General features: G+C 40.5%; 1 protein-coding gene across 1 annotated transcript in view; it reads left to right on the forward strand.

Annotated features, from left to right (window-relative positions):
- The window catches only part of FBXO36 (F-box protein 36), a 101441-nt gene that overhangs the window by 62567 nt on the left and 14448 nt on the right, over positions 1 to 24426 (forward strand). Inside the window, exons 2-3 of the mRNA XM_027876120.1 lie at positions 6493 to 6601; positions 19033 to 19205. Coding sequence (XP_027731921.1) covers positions 6493 to 6601; positions 19033 to 19205 — 282 coding nt within the window. The remainder of the gene's footprint in view (positions 1 to 6492; positions 6602 to 19032; positions 19206 to 24426) is intronic.

The raw sequence follows: 24426 nt of genomic DNA on the forward strand, positions 1-24426 counted from the left end.
ATGGACTACTTGGCCACTCTCCCACAGTCTTTCTGTATATAAGGTCTGTCTTGTCTCCATTAAGATGCTCAGATTTTTAGAATCTAGCCAATAGCCCATAGATGCTCAGACTCCTTAAGAGTCTAGCTAATATGGCAAATCTTCAATAAACTTTGTTTTTGGCTGCAAGAAGGCTTGGGTTGAATTCTTTCGGGCAGGACCCGGGTATCATGATTTTGGGGTGCCAGGACCCCTAACCCCTAGACCGCATCACCCAGCTTGTCTTCTAGATCGATAGCCCATTTTACCCCTTCCTGGGTCAGAAATGGGGTGTTGGACAAGTAAACACACCGCCTATGCCATTTCTTAAGTAGGAGACACCGGAAGACTTCTGGCCCCTCTCAAAGCAGGTTCGCTTTTGATCTGGTCAGAGGGGAAGACAGGAATGGAGTCATAATAATGGATTAAATAAGCTTACTTTATTCTAGTCTAGTCTTCTCAAAGGGAGTTTGCTGATAATGGGAGCACCAACTCCTACAGCATTCCCTAACAACCCTTCTCAAAGGGGCTCGTGTGAAGGGGGGGCAACTACCCCTCCCCTCGATGGGGTCAGTCGAGACCAGCACAACTTGTACTCTCCTCTCAATCCCCTCAAGCCTCAATGGGGGCAGGTTGAGGCAAACACACAGATTCCCCCTCCCAAGCCTTGATGGGGGCCGATCAAGGCACACACAGCATTCAGCCTGCACATTCACCCCATGGGGGTCCCCAGTCACTGACCAGTGCCCACTTGCTTTATAGGGCAACAGACAAAGAAGGCATATTGCCAGCAATAGGCTCACAATTTTACATCACTTCGTCCCTATATCTACTGGGCAAGAGTGGTAGAAACTGTTTTGAACCATGATCGTGAGAACTCAAATCTAACACCTGGGAAGTAGAGATTATTATGGCTATGGATCCTGGGAAGAAAACTCTAAGAAAGAATAACAAAAAATCCACTTTACACACATTAAAATTCACCTTATTTATATGGATTCACATTACTTTTCACTTAAGGGGAAAGCCAGCCAAGTGCTTATGCTTAAAGTCAGTGATGACGTTATTGTTTGTTGTTGTTGATTGGGTCGTTTCAGTTGTGACTGCATTTGGGGTTTTCCTGGCAAAAGATATTGGAGCAGTTTGCCATTTCCTTCTCTAGCTCACTTTACAGATGAGGAAGCTGATGCAAACAAGGTGAAGCGACTTGCCCAGGGTCACACAGCTAGTAAGTGTCTGAGACCTGGATTTGAATTCAAGAAGATGAGTCTTCCTGACTCCACGCCCTGTGCACTGTGCCACCATCATTGTAAGCTTTATTAATTTAAGTTGTAAACTGTCAGGGCAAGAACTATCCTTTTGCCTCTTTTTGTATCCCCAGGGCTTACTTAGCACAGTGCCTGGTGCATAGTAGGCACTTAATACGTATTTATTGATTTCTTCTCGTCCTTTTCCTCTTTTAATTCTGATTTTTCACTCCTGAGCAGGTGAAATTTGCCCTCGTGCACCCCCCTTCTCTCCTTTCCTTTCCTTTCCTTTCAATCCTTTCCTTCCTGGTCCTTTCCTTGAAGTCCAGAATGGCAGACAGGTGAAGAGAAGTGGTAAAGGTTCAGGAACACCATTAGGATGCTGGTCGAGATTCTCAACCTGCCTTCTCTTCCCCAACTTCTTTCTCTCCTTCTCTCCAGTCCTGTTATATTATATTCTGTGTTAGAGAACAAGATCCACTTTGCTTTAAAAGGGCCCTTCGTTGCAAGAGAATTCTATCCTAGAAAACCAAGGTGAAGTTAGAGTAGTACAGAATTTCAGGCATAGAAGGAATTTAGAGATTATCTTAGTGCAGAGGTTTCATTTTTCATTTATTCATTTACTTGTTTGTTTATTTTTGGAGGCAATCAGGGTTATGTGACTTGCCCAGGATTTGAACTCAGGTCCTCCTGACTGGTACCCTATCCATTGTACCACCTAGCTGCCCAGTTCAGTGGTTTCAAACTGAAAATGCATTTATAAAGGGTATGACCATGCATAGTCTGAATAGATTTACTTATACAATGTGTGAACATGCCCGCTGAGATGACTGAGGGCATCTACTTGCCAACAGTAAGGAGTACTGCCATCTTAGGCAGTTGTTGACTCATTGACATTTCATTGAGGAGGTTTGATTCAGTCATGGCATTGGATTGGGCTAGGGCATGTAACCTTTGGAGTTCTGCTTTCATCTCTGAAGGCATATGTGAGGGTGCTAGAAAGTCAACCTCCTTTCCCATTGGACCTGAACAATCTGAATAACTGACCATAGTGGTGTCCACTCAAACTTTCAATCCTTCCTTAAACTGATACTAATGCTGCCTCCCCAGTCTCCTGCTCTGTTATATTAAGTGCTTGGAAGTGTTTGGATTCAAGGGAGTTCTCTACATGTAAATAATTGTTGTTAGTGCTTCCTTATCTTCAAGAGGACCAATGACATCAGGAAGGTGATGTCTTGACTTGTGAGTGAATTGGATTTAAGTGAGGCAGGGCTGTGCAAAGTCATCAGCCTCACTCTCTCCTCCAGGAGTCCACTGGCAAGACATGGGTCAGGAGACTGGCCATGGCCCTGGAAGCAGTGGGAGACCTTGGCCTTTTTAAGCTAAGGTCTTTCCCAGGTTTCAGTTTGTCTGAGGCAACACCCATTCAGTAGTTAAAGGCTAGGTAAGAAAGATGGCCTAGTTTGCCTTCACAAAGAATCAGTCTGGGAGGGAAGACCCTCAGGGTTTCTGGCCGAAACAGAAACAATTGCTATTTGCACTCTGAGCCATCAGAACCCAAACATGTCAGTGAGGCTTGGACTGGGACCTATTATTGGCCAATCAGTGAGAGCCAGAGTGATTTGAATTTAAAGGCATAGTCAAGTAGTTCCATTACAATCGAGATTGTCTGGGATGTATGACATTTTGGCCCTAAATGCCAATAAACAGAACTAGAAAGGGCACATTGGTATTGGAGACAGGCTTGGGTTCACACTCTCTGCCTCTCCCACTTAACATCCATGTAACCTTCAACAAATTGTTTTCATTTCATTGGTTCTGAGTTTCCTTTTCTCTAAAATGAGGATTATGGAAGTCAGAGCCTGAAAGGACCTTTTTGCAGATGAGGAAACAGGATTAGAAAGATCAGGTGTCATTTTTAAGGTCTCTTAGCTGGTAAGTAGCATATCCTGGATTTGTAGCATATCCGAAGATATCCTGACTACTGCCATCACTGATGACATTTCCCCTCTTAGCCCCTAGAAATCCCCTGCACTGCACAGCAATAAGAATAGGGGTGGTCCTTAAGAAGATAAAATTGGAAAGAGTAGATGGACTTGACTAAGTATACATATAAATATCTACTGGATACGATTTTAAAGATAACACAAGAATTGATTTTTTGAGATAGCTCAGAGAGAGGAAGAGGGGGGAAAAATCATAGACAGTATTATCCAACAAAAGACCACTGAGGGGACGTGATGACTATGTGCCTACTTTCTCATTTATAACATTTTTATGAGAATGGCTTACACACATATAAAAGGTACCTTGATGAAAATATGAGTGATTTTCCTTAGCATCGTTTCAGTCACATTATTGATTGAAAGGCATAGAGAATATAAGACCTCTTCATTTGTTGCCTATTGATTGACAAAAAAATTGACTCAGTAGAACAAAACTCAGCTCTGAAAGCTCTCCAGCAAGGCATCTTCCATACAGACATTAGTAATATACAAGTTTCCTGAATTGACACGACTGCAAAGTTAATTTTGTTGAACAATTTTCTGATTATCCATATCAGGTGAGATATAAACCAGGGCTATGTATGCTCAAGAAAGGCAGCATCTGTCACTGTCACGTCAAGTAAAAATGAAAGATGATCTGGTGGTGAGGAACTCTGGATGCTCGAGTTTGTGGATGGCTCTTTGGTGACCACATCAAGACCAAGCACTATTCAGTCATCCCAGGCTACTCACTGCCACAAAACACCAGGGAGTAGAACGTTATGGTGTGCCAGGTTGTAGAACGGTACATTAATGATGACTGTTATTGCCTTTATTATTGGCAGACACGTGGGCTATACATTGGTTGTCTCTCACTCTTATCATGGACTCAGCTCACCTTGTTTTCTGGTCATACATCTCTCATTCCATCCTTCCCACCCCTTGTGTAATTTCATGTCTTATAACCATACAGAGTCAGTGGAAGGGTATTAATGTTTAAAGAAAGCAAAAAGATGTTTTAAGGAGAATCTCAAGAGTCATTTATAGTACTCTGCAGTCTTCCAAAGACACCATTGTCAAGACTTGCAGTGCCTGTATGTGGATAGAAGAGTACTGTAGATTGTCCATCCAAATCTATATTATAGTCTTGAGAATAGGCATTCTTCGACGTAAGAAATATTCGAGTATTAAGCATACTCGACTTTTCTGTGCGTTTGATAAGCCAAGTTACTTTGATTGATTGTGCATCTCATTTAGGAGACACTGGACTTGATGTAATTAGAACAATGTTATCCAGAAGCAGGACCATCTGTGGGACCTCATCATTCTTAGGGAATCCCTCTTTGACTCACGCTGTATGTTGGACCCTCGCCATGACAATGGCAAACACCTTTGATGAGTTTATATCTCCTCTGTGTTTCCCCTGATATTAAAAATCAGAGGGTAGTTGAAGTTATATCATATCTTTCATGATATCTTCTATGATTCTGATATATGCCTAGGAGATGCCTTCTCCCAAGGTCAAATAGTCAGTTTGTGCTCAGGTCATTACTAACTCTTAAGACCAGCTCTCACCCACTGAGTCATAGTGCCCTCTATCTTTAGTTAGCTGTAAAAAAAGAAATGCATTTGACTCAGTAGTGCAAAACCCTAAATGAAAGAATTAGTATGACTTGGGGACAAACTGACTTTTTGACCCTGGGCGAGGGTCTCTTAATCTTTCAGTACAATATTTTAAGATTATAAATTGCAGAATGGTTGCTAATTTGCATTAGAAGAGGGAATTTCCTCTTATCTTATTACTGTTATTATTAATATAGTGCTTTAAGGTTTACAAAACATTCCACATATGCTATTTCATTTTATCCTCATATCAGCCCTTGGTAGATGCTATTATTTTCCCCATTTTACAGATGAGGAAACAGAGTGAAAGACATTAAGTGACTTGCCCAGGGTCACACAGCTAGTAAGTATTTGAGGCCAAATTGGAATTCAGGTCTCTGACTCTGTCCACTACAGAGTTAGTTGGCTGCCTTGAATGTGGTATCACTGTCTTTACAGGTATTTTCCACATTTCTTTTGTTCTTCCAACTTCATCTATGAATGCTGTTGGGATTGGTCAATCAATAAACACTTATTAAGCACCTACTAAGTGCCAGGAACTGGGGTTAAGTGCTGGGAATAGAAAAGGAGACAAAAGTCAGTCCCTGCCCTGGAGGAGACGATTCTGTTTAGAAGGATCTTTCACCAAGTTTTCTTTAAATTTGTTTTTCAGTCCATTTTATGATCCTACATTGCCTATAATCTTTTGCCATCCTTTTCCACAATGTTTTTATGATTTATATGCTAAACCTTTGCCTTTGATCGCTCTGTCTCTCTGCCTGGCAAGGCTAAGGCAGTTTCACAGATCTCCTGAAGCAAAATACAGATGTGTACAAGCACATGATTGGACATCATATCAAATTTGGTATTATTATCTATGTCTGATATTTGATACATACTTAAGATAATAGAATCATCAATCAATAAACATTTATTAAGCACCTACTGTGTGCCAGGCATTACCAAGACCACCAAAAGAGGCAAAAGAGTGTACCTGCCCTCAAGGAGCTCTCAGTCTACCAACAAGCAAGCAAATGTAGACAAACAAGCAATAGACAGGAGAAAGAGAAGATAATTAAAAGAGGGAAGGCATTAGCATTAAGAAGGGTTGGGAATCATAGAATATTAAAGTTGAAAGTGATCTGGGAGATCTTCTAGTCCAACCCCATCATTCTGTAGACATTGGGTGTCACGATTCCATCTATACTGGGAGCACCCAGAGCTCTGCACCACCTGTCTCTTTTTGACTTTGTGTTCTCCATGATGGGGACAATTACTTTTCTTGGGCATCTGTGGCCCTGGTTTACCTAGCACTTAATATGGATAATCAGAAAATTGTCCAAGAAAATTAACTTAGTGTTGCATCCATGAAGGAATCTTGTATGATACTATTAAATATATATAGATCTCGGTAGACTTAAGAAATTCAGTGACTTTTCCAAGGTGAAACAGTCAGCTGGTGGACAAGCCAGGTCTCTATCTATCTAGTTCCCTCCTCTTTTCATATGTTGTTGGCCACTCAAGTTACCGCAGTAGTAATGTAGTGTTAATACAATAGTTTATGCAGCTGGAAACCTATATTTCAATCTGTCAGCCCTAACAGCGATTCTTGTCCAGTATCACCACCTCTCTCTTCACAGGTCATCTTTAGATGGTGGAGGATCTCCCTGAGGAATGACCACCGTATGAACAGACCTGGAGTAACTAAAGAGAGCTATGAAGACTTCTTGGACGACGTGAATCTTCATGGTAAGGTATAGGAATGATACTTGGAGCCTGTTCTTTTTCATTAAATACAGCTTTGACAAGGCAGATTGGTTGCGTGGTAGATGCGGCATTAGATCCTGAGTGAGGAAGACCTGAATTCCAGTCCAGCTCAGATACTTAGTAGCTCTGTGGCCCTGGGCATTTTACCTGTAAAATGAGGGTAATATCGGGGCAGCTAGGTGGCGCAGTGGTTAGAGCACTGGCCCTGGATTCAGGAGGATCTGAGTTCAAATCCGGCCTCAGATACATAATAACTTATTAGCTGTGTGACCCTGCGCAAGTCACTTAACCCCATTGCCTAACCCCACCCCTAAAAATGAAGATAATAATAGCATCTATCTCCCAGAGTAAGGATAACATGAGATAATATTTGTAAAGTGCTTTAAAAACTTTAAAGTGCTATATTGTTGTTGTTGAGATGTCTCTGACTCTTTGTGACCCCATTTTGGGTTTTCTTTGGAGAGATTCTGGAGTGGTTTGCCATTTCCTTCTCCAGCTTATTTTACAGATGAGGAAACTGAGGCAAATGAAGTTAAGTGACTTGCACAGAGTCACATAGATAGGAAGTGTCTGAGGCCAAATTTGAACTCATGCCTTTCTGACTCTAGGCCTGGGGCTCTATCTACTGCACCACCCAGCTGCTGGTAAGAAGAGTCAAATGTATTATGTTTCAAAATAATACGTCGGTGGAACTGTGTTCTCCTTGGCTTGGGCGGGACCTCCACTAGTTCACATAATGACTCGACCATGCCTTCTCATCTTGTGCTGTTCTTGTCCATGCACTCCTTGTCCATTCCAGTCCTCCACAGAGGGTCCATCCAACGCACTGCTCTTCCACTGTTCAACATTTCACGAGTTTCAGCGCAGCAGTGAAGCTACCTGGTTTGTGGTGTAGTGGAGAGAGGGCTGGCTTCAGAGCCAGGAAGACTGAGTCAAGCCCTAGCTCTGAACACTATTGACTCTGTGACCCAAGACGGTGCTCTAGGGAACCCTCCAAGAAGAGGTGCAGACCTGCCCAGGTAGAGGGAGTTGTCCCCTGGAAGTGCCCTCCACCAGTGGGTTCCCAGGTCAGGTCTCTGGGCCTCTCCCTCTCAGGACATGGCTGGCCCACCTTTTCTGATGGTATATCTCCATAATAACTCATGACTTTTAGACCATTGATTGCATGCAGTCAACCTTGGTAATAAGTTGCAGCAGATTTATGCCCACCTATCTTCCCTCTTTTGCCTTCTGATCTACCTAGATTTTGATTCTTTGGCTATAATGGTATTTTATGATTTGTAGCCCTCTAACATCACTAGGAAAACACTCATGTAAGAAAATGGTTTTTCATCTTCAAGGGAACCACTTGAGGTGATTGAAAAAAAAAATGGAGCACTTTTCCCAATATAATCTAGCTTGATTATTTTTTCTTCTCAGATGTTAGGCCCACTCAAATGCAATGCCTTTCTAGGATATGTGTACTAATATGCTAACTTAATGGTCTGCTTATCCAAATACATGAGATATTCTCAACCATAGGCATTCATCATCCATCCCATCTGGTTTTTGTTCTGTGGATTAATAGGCTAGATTCTTCTTCTTTTTTTTTTTTTTTTTTTTTGCTAGGCAATGGGGTTAAAGTGACTTGCCCAAGGTCCCATGGCTAGTAAGTGTCAAGTGTCTGAGGCGGGTCCTCCTGACTCCAGGGCCGGTGCTCTATCCACTGCGCCACCTAGCTCTGCCCCAATAGACCAGACTCTTCTGAGTTGTTTTGAGTCGTTTATGGAGAAGGCCCTGCCTTACTATCAGAGGTGATGAAAATCAACATGATGTCATCTCAAACAGGGGTATTTGGAGGGATGCCCACAATATAGGAGGAATCTCTCTCCCCCTTGTGCTCTGGGAAGATCATCCAATGGCAAACACTTGTGGCTGGCATATTTTCCCATTTGGTGCCATACTTGATATTGATCATCAGAGGAGCATTGACAGAAGTCGTCTCTTTGGTTATGTACATCTACTAAATATGTGTCATCACAGAGTCATGGAATTTGGATTTAAAGAGACCTCAGGGACCATCCAATACAACTAACCAATGCACAGAAGCAAACCCCAGTATGACCCTCTGGACACGTGGTCATCCAGCCTCGGCTCGAAGATTTCCAAGGAAGGGAAACCCACTGCACTTTGGGAAAGCGCTAATTGTTAGGAAGCTTCTCCTGCACCTTCCTCTCCCTTCTCCTGCTTTGACTCTGGACCACATGGAAAACAAACTCAGTGCTTCTTACACATGATTGCCCCTCAAATACTGAAGACAGCTGGCCTGTCTCCGAGCTAAATACTCCCAGTTCCCTCAGTTTACCTTTATGTGATGTGGAGTCAGAGTTCTTCACCATCCTCGTCCTTCTCTGTATGCTGTATGACTTATCAATGTCCTTCAGCTGTGGGGTCCACAGCGAAGCACTGTTAACACTCCAGATGAAGTCTGGTGAGGGCAGGGAACAGTAGGATTATTACCTCCTTCCTGGAAAGTTATGCCTTTCCTCTTGTAGCCCAAGACTCCTTTAATTTTTTGGCATCTACATCACATTGTTGACCCATATTAAGTTTGTAGTCCACAATATCGCCTAGATCTTCTTCAGAAAGACTTTACATTTATCCCTGTTGAATTTCATCTTATTATCAATGTCAAGAACATTTTAGATCTTGATTCTGTCATCCTGTGTGTTAACTATCCCCCCCCCCCATCCAGCTTGGTATCATTTGCCAATTTGATGAACATATCTTCTCTGATTGATAAAAAATGCTAAACAATATAGGGCCAAGCATAGATCCCTAGGGCCCTCCACTGGAGACCTCCTGCTACAGTGACATTGAACTCTTCTCTGAATCCGATCGTCTAGCTGGTTTTGAATCCATCTGATTGCATTGTGATTGAATCCATTTCTCACCATCTTCTCCACAATAGTATGAGATACTTTGATCAAAAGCTTTGCTGAAGTCTGTGGGGTGGGGAACCTGCAGCCTTGAGGCCACATGTGGCCTTCTAAGTCCTCCAGTGTAGCCTTTGGACTGAGTCCAAGTTCTACAGAACAAATCCTTTTATTAGGGGGATTTGTTCTGTAAAGTTTGGATTCAGTCCAAGGGCCGAGCCTGAGGACCTAGAGGGCCACATGTGGCCTAGAGGCCACAAGCTCCCCACCCCGGTCCAATGCATTCCCCCTCATTTAGCAGTTTAGTAATCCTGGAAAAAAAAGGAAATGAGGTTAGTCTGACATCACTGCTCTTGATTCAGCTAGGCTGGCTCTTTGTAATCACCACTTCTCTATCTAGATGTTTGCCAGCCTAGTGTTTAATGATCTGTTTGGTAATCCTCAAGAGTCCAACTCATGTTCTCTGGCCTGTAGTTTACAAACCGTCCTCTTCTCTTTTTTAAAAAAAATCAGAACATTTGCCCTTCTCCCATTTTGTGTTCTCCCTCTTCTATTTCCCGTGGTCTTTCAGATATCACTGAGTGGCTCAGCCATATGCTAGCAGGCACCATTTTGAAGGAAAGCCTTCTCAAACATCTTGTGTACATGGTGATATATTTCAAAAAAAAGAATAGAATATTGCCTGGTTTGGGAAACAGAAGACAACATATACCTACTTTTTTTAGGGCACCATAGCTAAATGTTCAATAGCCCAGGTCTACATAATTACAAGAGTATCAAGGTAAATATAGCTTTGGCTTTAATGCTTTATTAAAAATAGGTTTCTTAAGTTTAAAAATAGCTTAAAAATGTTAGTAGAAAGTATAACCAAAAACCTCACTGAATCCTTAATTCCTCAGGGAGTCTGGCTATATTAAATACTTTTATTACTGATATTGTGAATCTTACCATTTCCTTAAATAGAACCTTCCTACATGTTGAACTTGCTGGTAATTTTATTAATCATTAGCACTTCTTGATAATAGCTGACATACGGTGCTTTCAAGTTTGCAGAGTACTTTACGTGCATTGCCTGATATGAACCTCACAACAACTCTGTGAGATCTTACCCTTCCCATTTTGCAGATGAGGAAACTGAGAGAGGTTAAGAGAAGTGAGTAGCTCAAGGACACTCAGTAAGGGTCAAAGGCAAAATGTGAAACCCTGTCTTCCTAATTCTAAGCATAACAGTCTGTCCCTCTACACTGTTTTGCTACTCATCCTTATCTCTCCCATAAATCCTTATGATTTGCAGTCTCTTTCTAGCTTTCTTTTTCTCTAAAAATATCTATCTCATATTTTAATCTATGTTTTAGATGTGCATATCTAAAATATATAACTTACACATAAAATATACATCTTACAGTTATATGTAAAATATATCATATAATAATATATATTTGGAATGTGTTCCTAATCAAATAGTCTTTTGGGAAAAATATACACAGTGACCACAGTGATGTAAATAAAGTCAGCTTTGGGAGTCAACCAACTCTGGTCAAATCTAACATTCAGGGTTAATACCGCAATGTCAATCAGTAGGCTAACTTTTCAAGGATTGCTATGTAGGGGTATGTGTTTGAGCATTTGCTGAGAAGTATCTGTTGGGTCAAAATAAAATATATCAATAATTTTTTAAAAGAACACATTAAAGGTAGTAGTTGAGGGCTAATCTCAGAGGTGGAAGGAATACAAAAGACCAGTTAGCCCATTTAGCCTTTTCATTTGACTTTTGATGAAACTGAGTCACCACCAGAACTACATCCCATCGGTGTCTAACTTTTACTTATTCCCATAAAATCAGGATAACTTGCGTGGGCATCTGCAAGTAATCAGCATTTCACTGAAACCTTCTGACATTTAATATTATAAACTAGAAATGGTTTTTTTGGGGGGGGGTTGTGGAGTTTTAATATGAAAACATTTGATTAAATAAGTTATGACATCAAAATTCCTGCCATTGTGCATAACTTGTTTATTTAAACTACTTGTTATCTGTCTGGTGACTGGAGAAAGTAGTCATTTAATGGAAAAAAAAAATCAAACCCCTTAGGATGATTCTGAAGACATAGGTACAAAGCAAGTTTCTGTAGATTAAAGAATATGGAATCCCTGGCTCAAAGCTTATTTGCATAAAGATGTTGAAAGTTTGAGATCCTGGTTTTCTGATTTCTGGCTTTTAACCCAGGATTACATGTAATTAGATTTCTTTTGCATTTACAATACTTAGCAGAATGTTATGCACACAGAAGGTAAGTGAATGTTTATGGATTCAATTAATTTTCCTATTAATTCCCATAGAATTTGAGGTGAATTATTACTCTACCACCAAAATTTAAAGGTGGTCCTAAGAATGGTTGGTTATTCCAGTAGAATATTCGGTACAACCATATCTGGCTTACGTTAGACTCAGTCATCCTTATCCCCTGCAACTGCCAAGTGGCCCAACCTGGTTCTTCTCCAAGAAGTTCCTTCCTGTCTGTGATGGAAAAAAGACCAGAGGATTTCCTAATAAGGACAAGGGTAGAGCAAGGCTGCCTCCTCTCACCATTACGGTTTTACATTGTTTTAGAAATGCTAGCCAAAACAGCAAGGCAAGAAAAACAGATTAAGGGGACAAGCACAGGTATAGAATATATTAAATATCTATTTGTAGGTCATAGTTATGTAGTTAGGTAAAAAGCCACATCTGACACAGCAAAGAAATTGGTCTAAGTAAGAAATAGCTTTAGCAAATTTACTAAATAATTCTAATATAATTATTGGGAACCCCTCCAAGTCATCAATATTTCCATGTTTCTCACAAAACCAGAAGAAATTGGTAGAAAGAGAAATATCATTTATAATAACAACAAAATAGATAAAATATTTGGTTGGAAATCTGCCAAGACACACAAGACCTTTATAAATACAATTATAAAACAGTTTTTGCAAAAATAAAGGAAGAATTAATTAATTGGAAAGATTCAATGCACATGGCTAGGTTGAATCAATATATACTTAACATCCCTTTTCACTTTAGAGCTGAAATCCTAAACACCTCAACTAAGCTATAGATATAATTCAGTGCCAATGAAAATCAGTGCCAATAAGCATACTTCATAGAACTACATACTAAAGTAACAAAATGTATATGGAAGAACAAATTGTCGAAAATTTCCAGGGCAACAGAACTTGCATGAATTGATCTCAGATTACACTATGAAGCATTTACTCTTGAAACGATCTGGTATTTTATGAAAAAAATTTAAAAAATGGATTAGGACAGATTAGAAAACCCAGAACTAGAATCAAGTGCATGCAATAGATTAAAGTTTGATAAATCCAAGATCACAAACTCCTGGGAAAGGAATTCATTATTTAATAAAGCTGTCAGGAAGGCATGCTAAATAAGGAGATTAAATCTGTATCTTACACCAAATACTATAATAAATCCCAAATGGATCAGTTCTAAATATTTTTTTAAAATTTAAAACTGTAAGATAATGAAATATTGTATCTATCATGATTATGAAAGAGGTAGAAAAATCTTAGGTAGTCAACAAATAAAGAGGTGTACTTATTTTTATTATATAAAAATAAAGTGCTTTTTCACAATAAAAAGGCAGTGCCACCAGAGTAAAACATGGGGGGAAAAAAAGATTGGTAAAGAAAACTTTTGCCATAAACATTTCTTTTTTTTAAAATTGTTTTATTGTTGCTATTTGTTTACACTCAACAGTCATTTCCACTTACCACCATTATTTGAATCCTCCCTCGTGGCAAAAAAAAAGAGAAATATTCAGGCAAAATGTAGTGACTTCATTTGGCGGCACAAACTACATTGCACACCCCTGGTCTCCTACCTCTCTCATAGAGGGAGATGTGTCCTATTGTCAGCCTCCCAAGACCGAAATTATTCATTTCAATTGAACACAGAGCTCAGTCACCTTTTAATGTTATCATTTTCACTATTGCAGTCATTGGCGTGATCTACAGCTCTGATCCCCCAGCTCTTCCACCCTTTTCTGGGCTGGGTGACCCTAGGTAAGTCACTTCTCACTTTAGAGGCAACTCTGTAAGTCTCCAAGTCAATCATTCAACCATTCAGTCAATCAGATATTGTCATAACATTATCACAAATATATCACATTATTTAATGTGATAATGTGATGTGATAACATTAAAATATTGACTGATTGATATGAATCAGATTCAGTCAATCAATAAACATTTATTAAGCACCGGCTATGTACCAAGCACTGTGCCAATTGATAAATTTCAGAGAACATTCTCATGTACATTGTAGAAGTTTTTCAAAAGGAACTTCCTACACCAATCATATCTGGCCAAAAAGAACATAATAATATTAATAATGATAATAATAACAGCAATAATGGAAACAAAGTTTAGAAATATAAGCAAAAAAATTCAAAAGGGAATTCAAAAATAAACAAATGCATTTTATTACTTTGTTAAAATCAATATAAACAATTTAAATTTATAGCTTAATATGTGGTTTTAAACAAACTAGATAATATAAGCTTATGGTTCCACATATAATATTTTTTTTTTTTGGTGAGGCAATTGGGGTTAAGTGACTTGCCCAGGGTCACACAGCTAGTAAGTGTCAAGTGTTTGGTCTGAGGCCAGATTTGAACTCAGGTCCTCCTGACGTCAGGGCCGGTGCTCTATTCACTGTGCCACTTAGCTGCCCCCACATATAATATTTTTAAAAATTCTTCTTTGTAAATTTAAATATTGGTGTTTGTTCACGGTTTTTAAGTTTATAATTCAAAATAAACATTCCCTTCTCATATCCTAATACCCTTATAAAATACCCATGGAAATACCCATGCCATATCCCGTTTAGCCCTCCTACACCAGCCTCATGAGTGTGTGTGACCATGGACAAGTCAACTAACCTCTTTATTACCATTTCAGGTACATTAGGCGGAGCTCTTAGACAGTGGGACAAACAGGAAATTCAGTACAAATTTCTCCAGTTTGGTAGATGATAGATTTTCAACTAAGAGGGAAGTTACAACTCATCTGGTCCCACCGCATACAGAAACTGAGGCACCTGGAGTTTGAATAACTTCTACTGACACAGACTAGAGGAAAGAGTGCTCAGACTGGAGTCGGGAGAGCCTTGCCTCTGAAACTATCCAGTCATATCACCAAGAGCAAATTAGTTGCTTTCCCTTGATCTCAGTTTCCTTATCTGTAAAATCAGAATAGTCATAGTACTTCCTTCCCAAGCTTGTTGCGAGGATAGACTGAGATAATTGTACGTCAAGCACTTTGCAAACCTCAAAGTGATATCTGAATATCAGCAATTATTTTTTACTGTTGCAATTGCTGTTGTTCTAATTTGCTTCTGACCTTGGCCTTGACCCTCCACAGGAAAGATATGTAGACACAGAATTAAAATCATATTTAAGAACGCATTATGCCTTCTGAACAAAACCTTTGGAGGAAATGCGATAAATCTCTAGTGAAACAGCAACACTGAAAATAAGTTACAAAAATTCAGATACCAAAACAAAGATGAACTATCTTAACGGAAACCAAATATTCTTGGCTCTAGACCCCAATAATAAAAGTACTTTCTGGGGATAAGTCAGCTTGTGGTATCAAGTTGCAGTAAAAGAATAATTTGCATAGTACATTCTTCCTGAACATTATGTTTCCTTTGATTCAAATCATCAATATAAAATTAGCAGTGAATAGTATAAGAGCATAGGGCTCCCAAGCTTTAAGAAGATATATACATATATAGTTTTTTTTCCCCTAACTTAATAGTCTTTTAGAAAAGAAAAAAAATTCCACGGGACAGCCAGGTGGTACAGTGGATAAAGTGCTGGACCTGGAGTCAGGAAGATTCCTCTTCTTGAATTCAGATTCCTAGCTGTGTGACTCTGTACAAGTCACTTAACCCTGCTTGCCTCCGTTTCCTCATCTGTAAAATGAGCTAGAGAAGGAAACGGCAAACCTCTTCAGTCTCTTTGCCAAGAAAACCCCAAATAGGGGGCAGCTAGGTGGTGCAGCAGATAGAGCACCAGCCCTGGAGTCAGCAGAACCTGACTTCAAATCCAGACTCAAGACACTTAACACTTACTAGCTGTGTGACCCTGAGCAAGTCATGTAACCTCAATTGTCAAAGGGGGAAAAAAAAAGAAAACTCCGAATGGAATCATGAAGAATCAGATGTGACTGACACAACCGAACAACAACAAAGAAAAAAAATTCTTTGACTTTGGACAAATTATCTCTTTAGTGCCTTCCAGTCCTAAAATTCTGTGATTTTATGGATCACAGCATCTATGAAGCATCATCCTAAATTGAACTGTCAAAAAAGTTAAGATAAAGCTATAGGGGGCTGCCTACAGTTTATTTGAGTAAAGCGTGACCTGATCATGGCAGTGCATTTAGGGAAATATCAGAGAATTGAGCCAGAATTTGCTTAAATTTTTTCTTTATTTCTTGGAACTGAAAGAGAAGATACATTTCACACTCAGATGCAGAATCTTCTTAATGCTGTGAAGAAACGCTTCGCCGAGTTAGAGCAAAGCTGGAACATTTGTGTAATATTTTGAGAAGACACGAAATCAATTAAGGGTGATGTCAAGTGAGGAGATTAATGAGGGTATTCAAATTTGGGAGATTGATGAAGGCATACAATGTAAAGTCAGGTTCAGCAGCCAGTCGGATTCCTTTTTCTTTCCTCTAGTTGACTTCATCCTGGAGAGTCAATCTAATTCTATTTAATAAACATTTATTAATCATTGTTGTTGTTTGTCCTTTGTTCTTGAAGAGGACCATGACATCAGGGAGGTGATGCCATGACTCACAAGTGAGTTGGATTTAAGTGAGGGAGGGCTGTGCAAGGTCACCAGCCTCACTTTCTCCTCCTGAGTCATCTGGGCCCAGTGGTGAGATATAGATCAGGGCGACTGGAGACCGCCCCTATGCAATGGGAGACCTTAGCCTTTTTAAGCTAAAGTCTTCAACAGGTCTCAGTTTGACTGAGGCAACACCCATTCAGTGATTAAGGCTAGATAGGAAATAAGGAAGAGTGGCCTCTTTACCTAGTCAAAAAAAAAAAATTTGGTTGACTAAACATTGTTCTAGGAATAGAAAGACAAAAAAGAAAATGGTGCCTGCCCTCAAAGAGCTTAAATTCTACTGGGATGAGTCATCCCCCTAGAGATCATGGGAATGGGTGGGTCTTCCAAAGGTGCTGGGATAGAAGTGCCTCCTTGACTAATTCTTCTTCCTGGATTTCAGAAAAACAGGGCGATGGCCTTTGAGGATGAGCCAGTCAGTGCCAAGGGAAAAACAAAGCCTTCCTTGTAAATGTTGGTAAAGAATCAAGCCACAGAGCTAAGTGCACCTGCCTGTCTTTGGTCTACAAAGAGAGGTGTCCAAACTGGGCTTGGGGAACCCTGGAGACAGCCTCCATCCCAGCCTGGGGACAGAGGATGAAGCAGCAGGCTGGGGAACTTTGGCTGTGGGGGCCTCAGATCCAGCTGATTCACCGTGAATGTGTCAGTGTGCACATGAAAAGCCCACTAGGATTACTGAACAGAACATGGAAAAACTGCTGGGCTGATGGTCACTGGGCTGCAGTAAGGTCTATGCTAAGCAGTGGGAAAAACAAAAACCTGGTTATGGAGTCAGTTGACCTCCCTCTGCCACTTAATAGCTGGCTGACCCGAGGCTTTACCTCCCTAACCTCAGTTTCTTTATCTGTAAAATAAAAGTATTGGGGTTAGATAACTCCACCTCTAGAGCTATGGACCTATGTTTATAGATACAGAAGAGAATAAATTAAAACCTTGGTCTGACTTCATAAAAATAATATTAACCACAGGAATTTAGGAGAACTGTATGATTTATGATTGGTTACTATTTATGGAGTGTGCTAGTAAATGTTTAGCAACCAGTTCTCCGGGGGTGGAGGGGGGGGATATGTATGTAGTATGCACTTTTAAATTAATCTGAATTATTAACATTTTTTCCTGTCATCTTCTTAAATCTAAATGATCTTCAAAACAATGAAATCAAGCCCTGATTTATTGCATTTGCTGATTTCCCACACTCACTGAAAATTTAGCAGTCCACTCACTGATCTGGTGGAAGCCAGCTTCAGCATAGAGATAGCCCTGGTGCTCAGTCAGTCAACAAGCATTAATTAAGCACCTACTATGTGCCAGACACTTTGCTAAAGCATTGGTATACAAATGTCAAAAGACAATCCTTGATGTGAGGGGGCTCCCGGTCTCTTGGAGACAATGTGCAAACAATCCAGACAGACCAGAAGAAGAGATCATGAACAGAGGGAGGGTAGGGGCCTTGAGGAGGTTTGGGCCAGGCTTCTCAAAGGCTAGACCAGTGGAGGAGGGCTCCAATAAGCTCCAGAGACTTTGGGTTTGGGTTCAGAGAGTCTTTTTTTGGTTTTGTTTTGTTTTGTTTTGGGCAATTGGGGTTAAGTGACTTGCCCAGGGTCACACAGCTAGTAAGTGTCAAGTGTTTGGTCTCAGGCCGGATTTGAACTCAGGTCCTCCTGACTTCAGGGCCGGTGCTGTATCCACTGTGCCACTTCGCTGCCCCAGAGAGTCTTTGAATGACTAACTTGGACAGAGTTTGGAAAGACTCAAACCCAGAGGGTTGTCTACTGAACCGTGAGCAGTGGCCTCCCCAAGGCCATCTGCTAAGGCCTGGCTGCACTCTGATCTGCTTTAGTGTGGGAAAATCCCTTCCCATCGAGTCACAGATTCTGAATACTTAAGTATAAACCCCCTCGTTCCCTGTGTATTATTAATATGTTTCAGACTAGCTGTGCAAGTTGTACTTGATTATAAGCACTAAACTATTTACATATGAATAAACTAAACTACTTGTATATATATATATATATGTATAATTTATAATGTGTTCATCTAGGGAAGAGAAGGGAACAAGCATTTATTAAGTACCTACTAGGTGCCAAGCACTTTGCTAAATGCTTTACAAATGTCTTATTTCATCCTCACAGCATCCCTACTAAGTATCTCTTATTTTACAGATGAGGAAACTGAGGCAGAAAGAGGTTAAGTGACTTGCCCAGGGTCACACAGCTAGGAAGTGTCTGAGGCTGAATTTGAACTCAGATCTTCCCAACTCCAGGCATGGTACTGCATGCACTGTGGTGCCACCTAACAGAGAAAGGGTTCGACTGTGAGGGAGCCTTTGTTCTTGTAAGGGGAGAGATGATTTTTCCCTAGCTTTCAGCCCTACAGAGCTGCTCGGTGATAGATGGCCTCTGTCACCCAGGCAGCAGAGTGAAGGGTGAAGATGATTCCGGTAACCTAGCACCCGGCCCAGAGAAACATCCCAGAGCTGGCGCCTTACCTGAGCTAAGAGCGAGGCGGCAGCAGCCTGTCTTTGTATGTAAAGGGCAGCGCCTAATAATCATGCCCGTTGTTTGAATTACAGTTCAAATTGCCTTAGTATTCGGTTCCAAAATCCTGCAATATGTCACCAATCTGTGCAAAGGGAAATACGATTTCCTCGAGCGGCTCTCTGACACTCTGCTCCTGCGCATCATTTCTTACCTGGATCTTGAAGACATTGCCAGGCTGTCTCAAACATCTCACAGATTTGAAAAGGTAATAATAACAATAGCAATAATAATACCTTATTTTATACCTATTTGGAATCCTGTATGTTAAAAGTGATGTGAAGACAAACACATGAAATACTCGGTGACGTTGCTGGTGGGGTTTTTCTCAGGCGGAGATCAGTCCATTTTAACAAAGAGGCTCTTATGAAAAGTGTTCTTTAGGGATCTAGAATTTAGACTTTGGTCCACAGTGTTTGTTTGTTTTAATCTGTGATGTTAAACCAAGACTATTGCCAGATCTCCACTAACTAATGGTCAGGGTATCCCTAAGTCTTCACCCTATGAATAAGCCAAATAAACATTGTGGTCTTCTCACAAAGTACTTAGTGTTAGGGTTGGGTATTATAAGTCCCTGATGCTTCCACAAACAACCTTATCATTGATTGACCCTCATTCCCCAGGGTCAAAGGCTGGTGTTCATTATTCTTCTTTACAGGCAGGGAAGCTACCTCCCTTCTATCATATTTAGGCAAAATGATACTAATTAACTCATGTTTTTCCAAGACCATCTGCTACCATGTGTTGTTCAGTCATTTTCTGTTATATATCCGACTCCCCGAGACCCCATTTAGGGTTTTCTTGGCAAAGATACTGGAGTGGTTTTACATTTCTTTCTCCAGCTCATTTTGCAGATGAGATAACTGAGGCAAACAGGGTTAAGTGACTTGTCCAGGGTCACACAGCTAGTAAGTGTCTGAGGCTGGTTTTGAACTTATTCTTCCTGGCTCCCAAGTACAGCTCTGTATCCATTGTGCCACATAGGCGTCAACTCTTTAATTTGAGTTTCAGGGATCTTCTGTCTTCAGCCCCATTGTTCCATGCCCACAATGTGAGTACTTTGCCGTTTATCTTCCAGAATGAAAGCACAGTGCTGAGGCTGCTTGGCTGTGTGCTTTCTTCCGGTCAAAGTGGACATCTTTGGATGTTACATGCAGGGAGAACCAAGTCTTTTCTTTGTCCAGAGTGACCCAGAGCTGGGGCCCTTTGGAGCTAAAAACTGGTGTGTGTCTATTCAAAAATGCCCCCTGGATTTTTGTTGTTTTAACATTTTGTGAGTTCAATCCACTTATTATTTTAATGTGGATTTTTAAATTTTTTACTTTGTCTTAAAATGAGGACACCTTAAGACAAATAGGAAGCCAAGCAGGAGAGCCTCGGGTCATCTTTGATGAATCCAGGTTCCTGGGTCTGTGTGGACTTTGTTCCCTGCCCCTGAAAGAACAGGGGTTAGAATAGAATAGAACAGAAAAAGAAGAAACCTGTTGCTGCACTGTCTGATATGTGAAGCAAGGACACAGTTTATTCTAATTTTTTTTTTAAAGAAGAGAGAGGAACTTGTAAGCTCTACACCAACAAACTCGCCTTCAGTTCCTGGCAAAGTCTTAGAACATATTAAAGCGATGACTAGTGAGCAACAGAGATCCAGCACAGTTTCATCAGAAATAGAGCCTCCCAGACCAAGCCCATTTCCTTTTTTTTGGTTTTTTTTTTTTTAGGCAATTGGGGTTAAGTGACTTGCTCAGGGTCACACAGCTAGTAAGTGTCAAGTGTTTGATCTGAGGCCGGATTTGAACTCAGGTCCTCCTGAGCCCGGGCCGATGCTCTATCCACTGCACCACCCAGCTGCCCCCCATTTCCTTTTTTGACAGGGTTAGTAGAGTGGTGGATCAGGGCCATACGGTGGGTGTAGGTTACCTGGATTTTGGCAGAGTCCTGTTATGCCAGCTTTGTGGTCAGATGGAGAGAAGGGATTGAGAGAAGGTGAGCTAGGTTCTAGTATATCTCACAGACTTCAAAAGCTTGATTTTATAGCTCTATGGAATCCTTGTTTTATATCTCTGTGTCCATATCTATATTATTTTATATCCATATAGAATCCCAGGAGGCCTCAGCACCCATTGGATGGCCAGATATAAAGATTAATAAACCATTACTGATTTGATGTCAGTGTTGAAGGGAGTCTGTGTGCAGTGAAGGACCCCGCAGATTTTCTGGCCTCGTGCTGCTTGACATTTTTATCAGTGACTCAGATAAAGGCATAGGCAATACACTTATAAAATTTGCAGATGACAAAACATTAGAAGGAATAGTTAGTGGTTGGGTGGCAGAATCCAAAAAAAGGATCTCAGCTTATTGGGCCAAATCTGATAAGATGAAATTTTGTGAGGATAAGTATAAAGTTTTACATTGGCGGTAGAAAACCAGCTTTGTAAGTACAAGAGACAGCTAGCTGGGTGGTACAATGGATAGAGTGTGAGGCCTGGAGTCAGGAAAACCTGAGTTCAAATGTAGCCTCAGGCATTTACTAGCTGGTGATCCTGGGCAAGTCACTTAACCTTTGTCTGCCTCAGTTTCTTCAATGATAAAATGGGGATAAATTATAGAACTTATCAAGTGAGTTAGTATTTGTAAATCATTTAGCACACAGCCTGGCATGTAGGACGTGCTTAATGAATGCGTTGTCTTCCCTTTCCCCTTTTACTGAGCTTGTAATTCACTGATAGTCCTCAGATCTTTTTAGCCATGTGTCCTCCAATCCTGTAGTTGAGGAGTTTAATTTTTTTATTCCTCTTAAGCTTCCTTGTACTAGCTTGAGTCCACTGTGGTAGCCCAGTGACATCTTTGGAGCCTGATTCTGCCATCCAATGCGTTAGCCATCCCTTCCCAAGTTGGGTCTCCTGCCTTTTAGAGAAGTCACTGATAAAAAACATTCAAGCTTACAGACGAAGCCACCAATTCCAGAATCACACGGACAAGAGAACAGGACGTTAAAAATGAAAAGTGCCATAACACAGAATTATTATTATCATAATGTGCCATTAGCACAGCATGCATAGGGACAATGTCCATTGAAAAATACCAAACTCAGAAAGAATTTCTTGTGTTCTTTTTAAGGACAGCACAGTAATTATTCTTTTGTCCTTCAGAGAAAGAAAGCAGATGTCCATTTCCAGGTACAAATATGTGAAACAGAAAGTTGGCATCCCCCAAATCAGGGATTCTTTGGAATAAAGCACTAGGTCTTTGCTATCCTTGAGCTTAGCTTTCTTTAAAAAAAAATCTAGATTTTGGTTCCATATTGTTTGAAATTCTTATTTGTTTAGATACATGTTTAACTTGTATTCCCCGCCCCCCAAAGGAATATTTGTTAGGAGAGAAATAAAAGTATTTAGTACTTCCATTTTATTTTGTGTCATTATTGAAAATACACTAAAGCCCAGATTTTAGTGGGACTGAGACAAAGTTAGAGCAGAGAAATAAACAAGACTTTAGATGGGGGGAAAGATCCTTCAGAATTCAGTCATTTGTTTGTGTTTCCAAGTGTAAATAGCAATTGTTTCTGTTCTGGCCAGAAACCCTGGAGGTTTTCCCCTCCCAGATTGATTTTTTTTTTTAAGGAGGCAAACTAGACCATCTTTTGCCTCATTTCTTACCTACCTTTAAATCACTGAATGGGTGTTGCCTTAGACATACTGAGACCTAGGAAAGACCTTAGCTTAAAAAGGCCAAGGTCTCCCCATTGCATTTGGGGCCATCTCCAATTGTCCTGACCTATGTCTTGCCCCTGGACTCAGATGACTCTGGAGGAGAGAGTGGGGCTGATGACTTTGCACAGCCCTGCCTCACTTAAATCCAATTCACTTGCAAGCCAAGACGTCATTGTCTTTGGTGTCATTGGTCCTCTTCAAGAATGAAGGAGGAACAACAACAAACAAATATGCAACTGTCCTATAACTTCTAGTCTTACTTTTGATGAAAGGTTAAGTGAGCTGCCCAGGGGCCCCAGAGTTGGAAGGGATCTCAGTGTCCATCTCATTATGCCACACCTAAGAGCAATCTCAACTATTGGGTTAAATCTAATAAAATGAAATTTTGTGAGGACAAGCGTAAAGTTTTACATTTGGTTTAGAAAACCAGCTTTACAAATACAACTATGACATGCCTGACGAATGGGCACCTCGCCACGTAAGGAAGGGACGCCCAGTGCTTCCACTTGGGGACGGTTCTCCCGGTCAGTGTGACCTTCAGGCGTCCCTGTGGAGCACAGTCGACTGCCTGGAATTTCCTTGTGTTGTCACCCTTTCTTTCTGGAAAAAGGGGAACCCTCTTAGGCCATACCTGCCTTCTCCGATGGGCTGCTTCAGGGGTGGGACTACTGGTGCCCTTCTGGTTCCTTGGAGTGAGGAGGTAGAGATTCATACCCAAGGGGCCTGGTTACAGTGGGTAGACATATTATTCTAATGACAAAAGAAAAGTCTCAAATTCAGTTTATAGTTTGGCTTATTTGGAGGTTTAGCCAGATATATAAGTTATTAATAAAAACCATAGTAACAATTTGTCATGTCCCTAGGCAGCCTCCAGCTCCCAAGCTACAGAGGTAGCTGGTGGTGTGGTAGATAGAATGCTGGTCCTGGAGTCAGGAAGACCTGAGTTCAAATCCCGTCTCAGATGCTTACTAGCTATGTGACTCTGAGCAAATCACAACTTCTAATTGCCTCAGTTTCCTCATTTGTAAAATGGAGATAATAATAGCTCCTACATCGTAGAGCTGTTGTTGTGAAGATCGTGTGAGATAACCTTTGTAAATATTTTAAAAATATATGTGAGATAATATTTGTAAAAAGTGCTTAGCACAGTGCCTGACATAAGAGTAGTCACTTTATAAATGCTTTTTCCCTTCCTGTACCAAGCTGGAAAGGAAACATCACAGCCAATTAAATTTTATGTGGTCAATTAACCAAAGGTTTCACCGTTTATGCTCTAGGGACGAGACCAAAATACATGACATTTCATGGTTACTTATATATTTATGTAGACTAAAAGCAAAGTCAGTGTAAAAGAATGACTTAAAACATAGTGAAGAAACAGATCAGAAGCAAGTTCTGGGTGGTACCCAATTATGGAGAAAAGCAGTAGCAATGGGGAAATGGGGAAGAGAAAAAAAAAACCTTTTTAAAAAAAAATTTTTTTTATTAACTTTTTTCATGGGGGCAGCTAGGTGGCACAGTGGATAGAGCACCGGTCCTGAAGTCAGGAGGACCTGAGTTCAAATCTGGCCTCACACCAAACACTTGACACTTACCAACTGTGTGACCCTGGGCAAGTCACTTAACCCCAATTGCCTAAAATAAATAAATAAATAAAATAAAATATTTTTTTTCATGTAATATTTTAATAGGTATTTTTTAAAATATTCATTAATTTAT

The sequence above is a fragment of the Vombatus ursinus genome, unplaced genomic scaffold (assembly GCF_900497805.2).
Source record: "Vombatus ursinus unplaced genomic scaffold, bare-nosed wombat genome assembly UNPS02014810.1, whole genome shotgun sequence".
In the NCBI taxonomy this organism is placed as follows: domain Eukaryota; kingdom Metazoa; phylum Chordata; class Mammalia; order Diprotodontia; family Vombatidae; genus Vombatus; species Vombatus ursinus.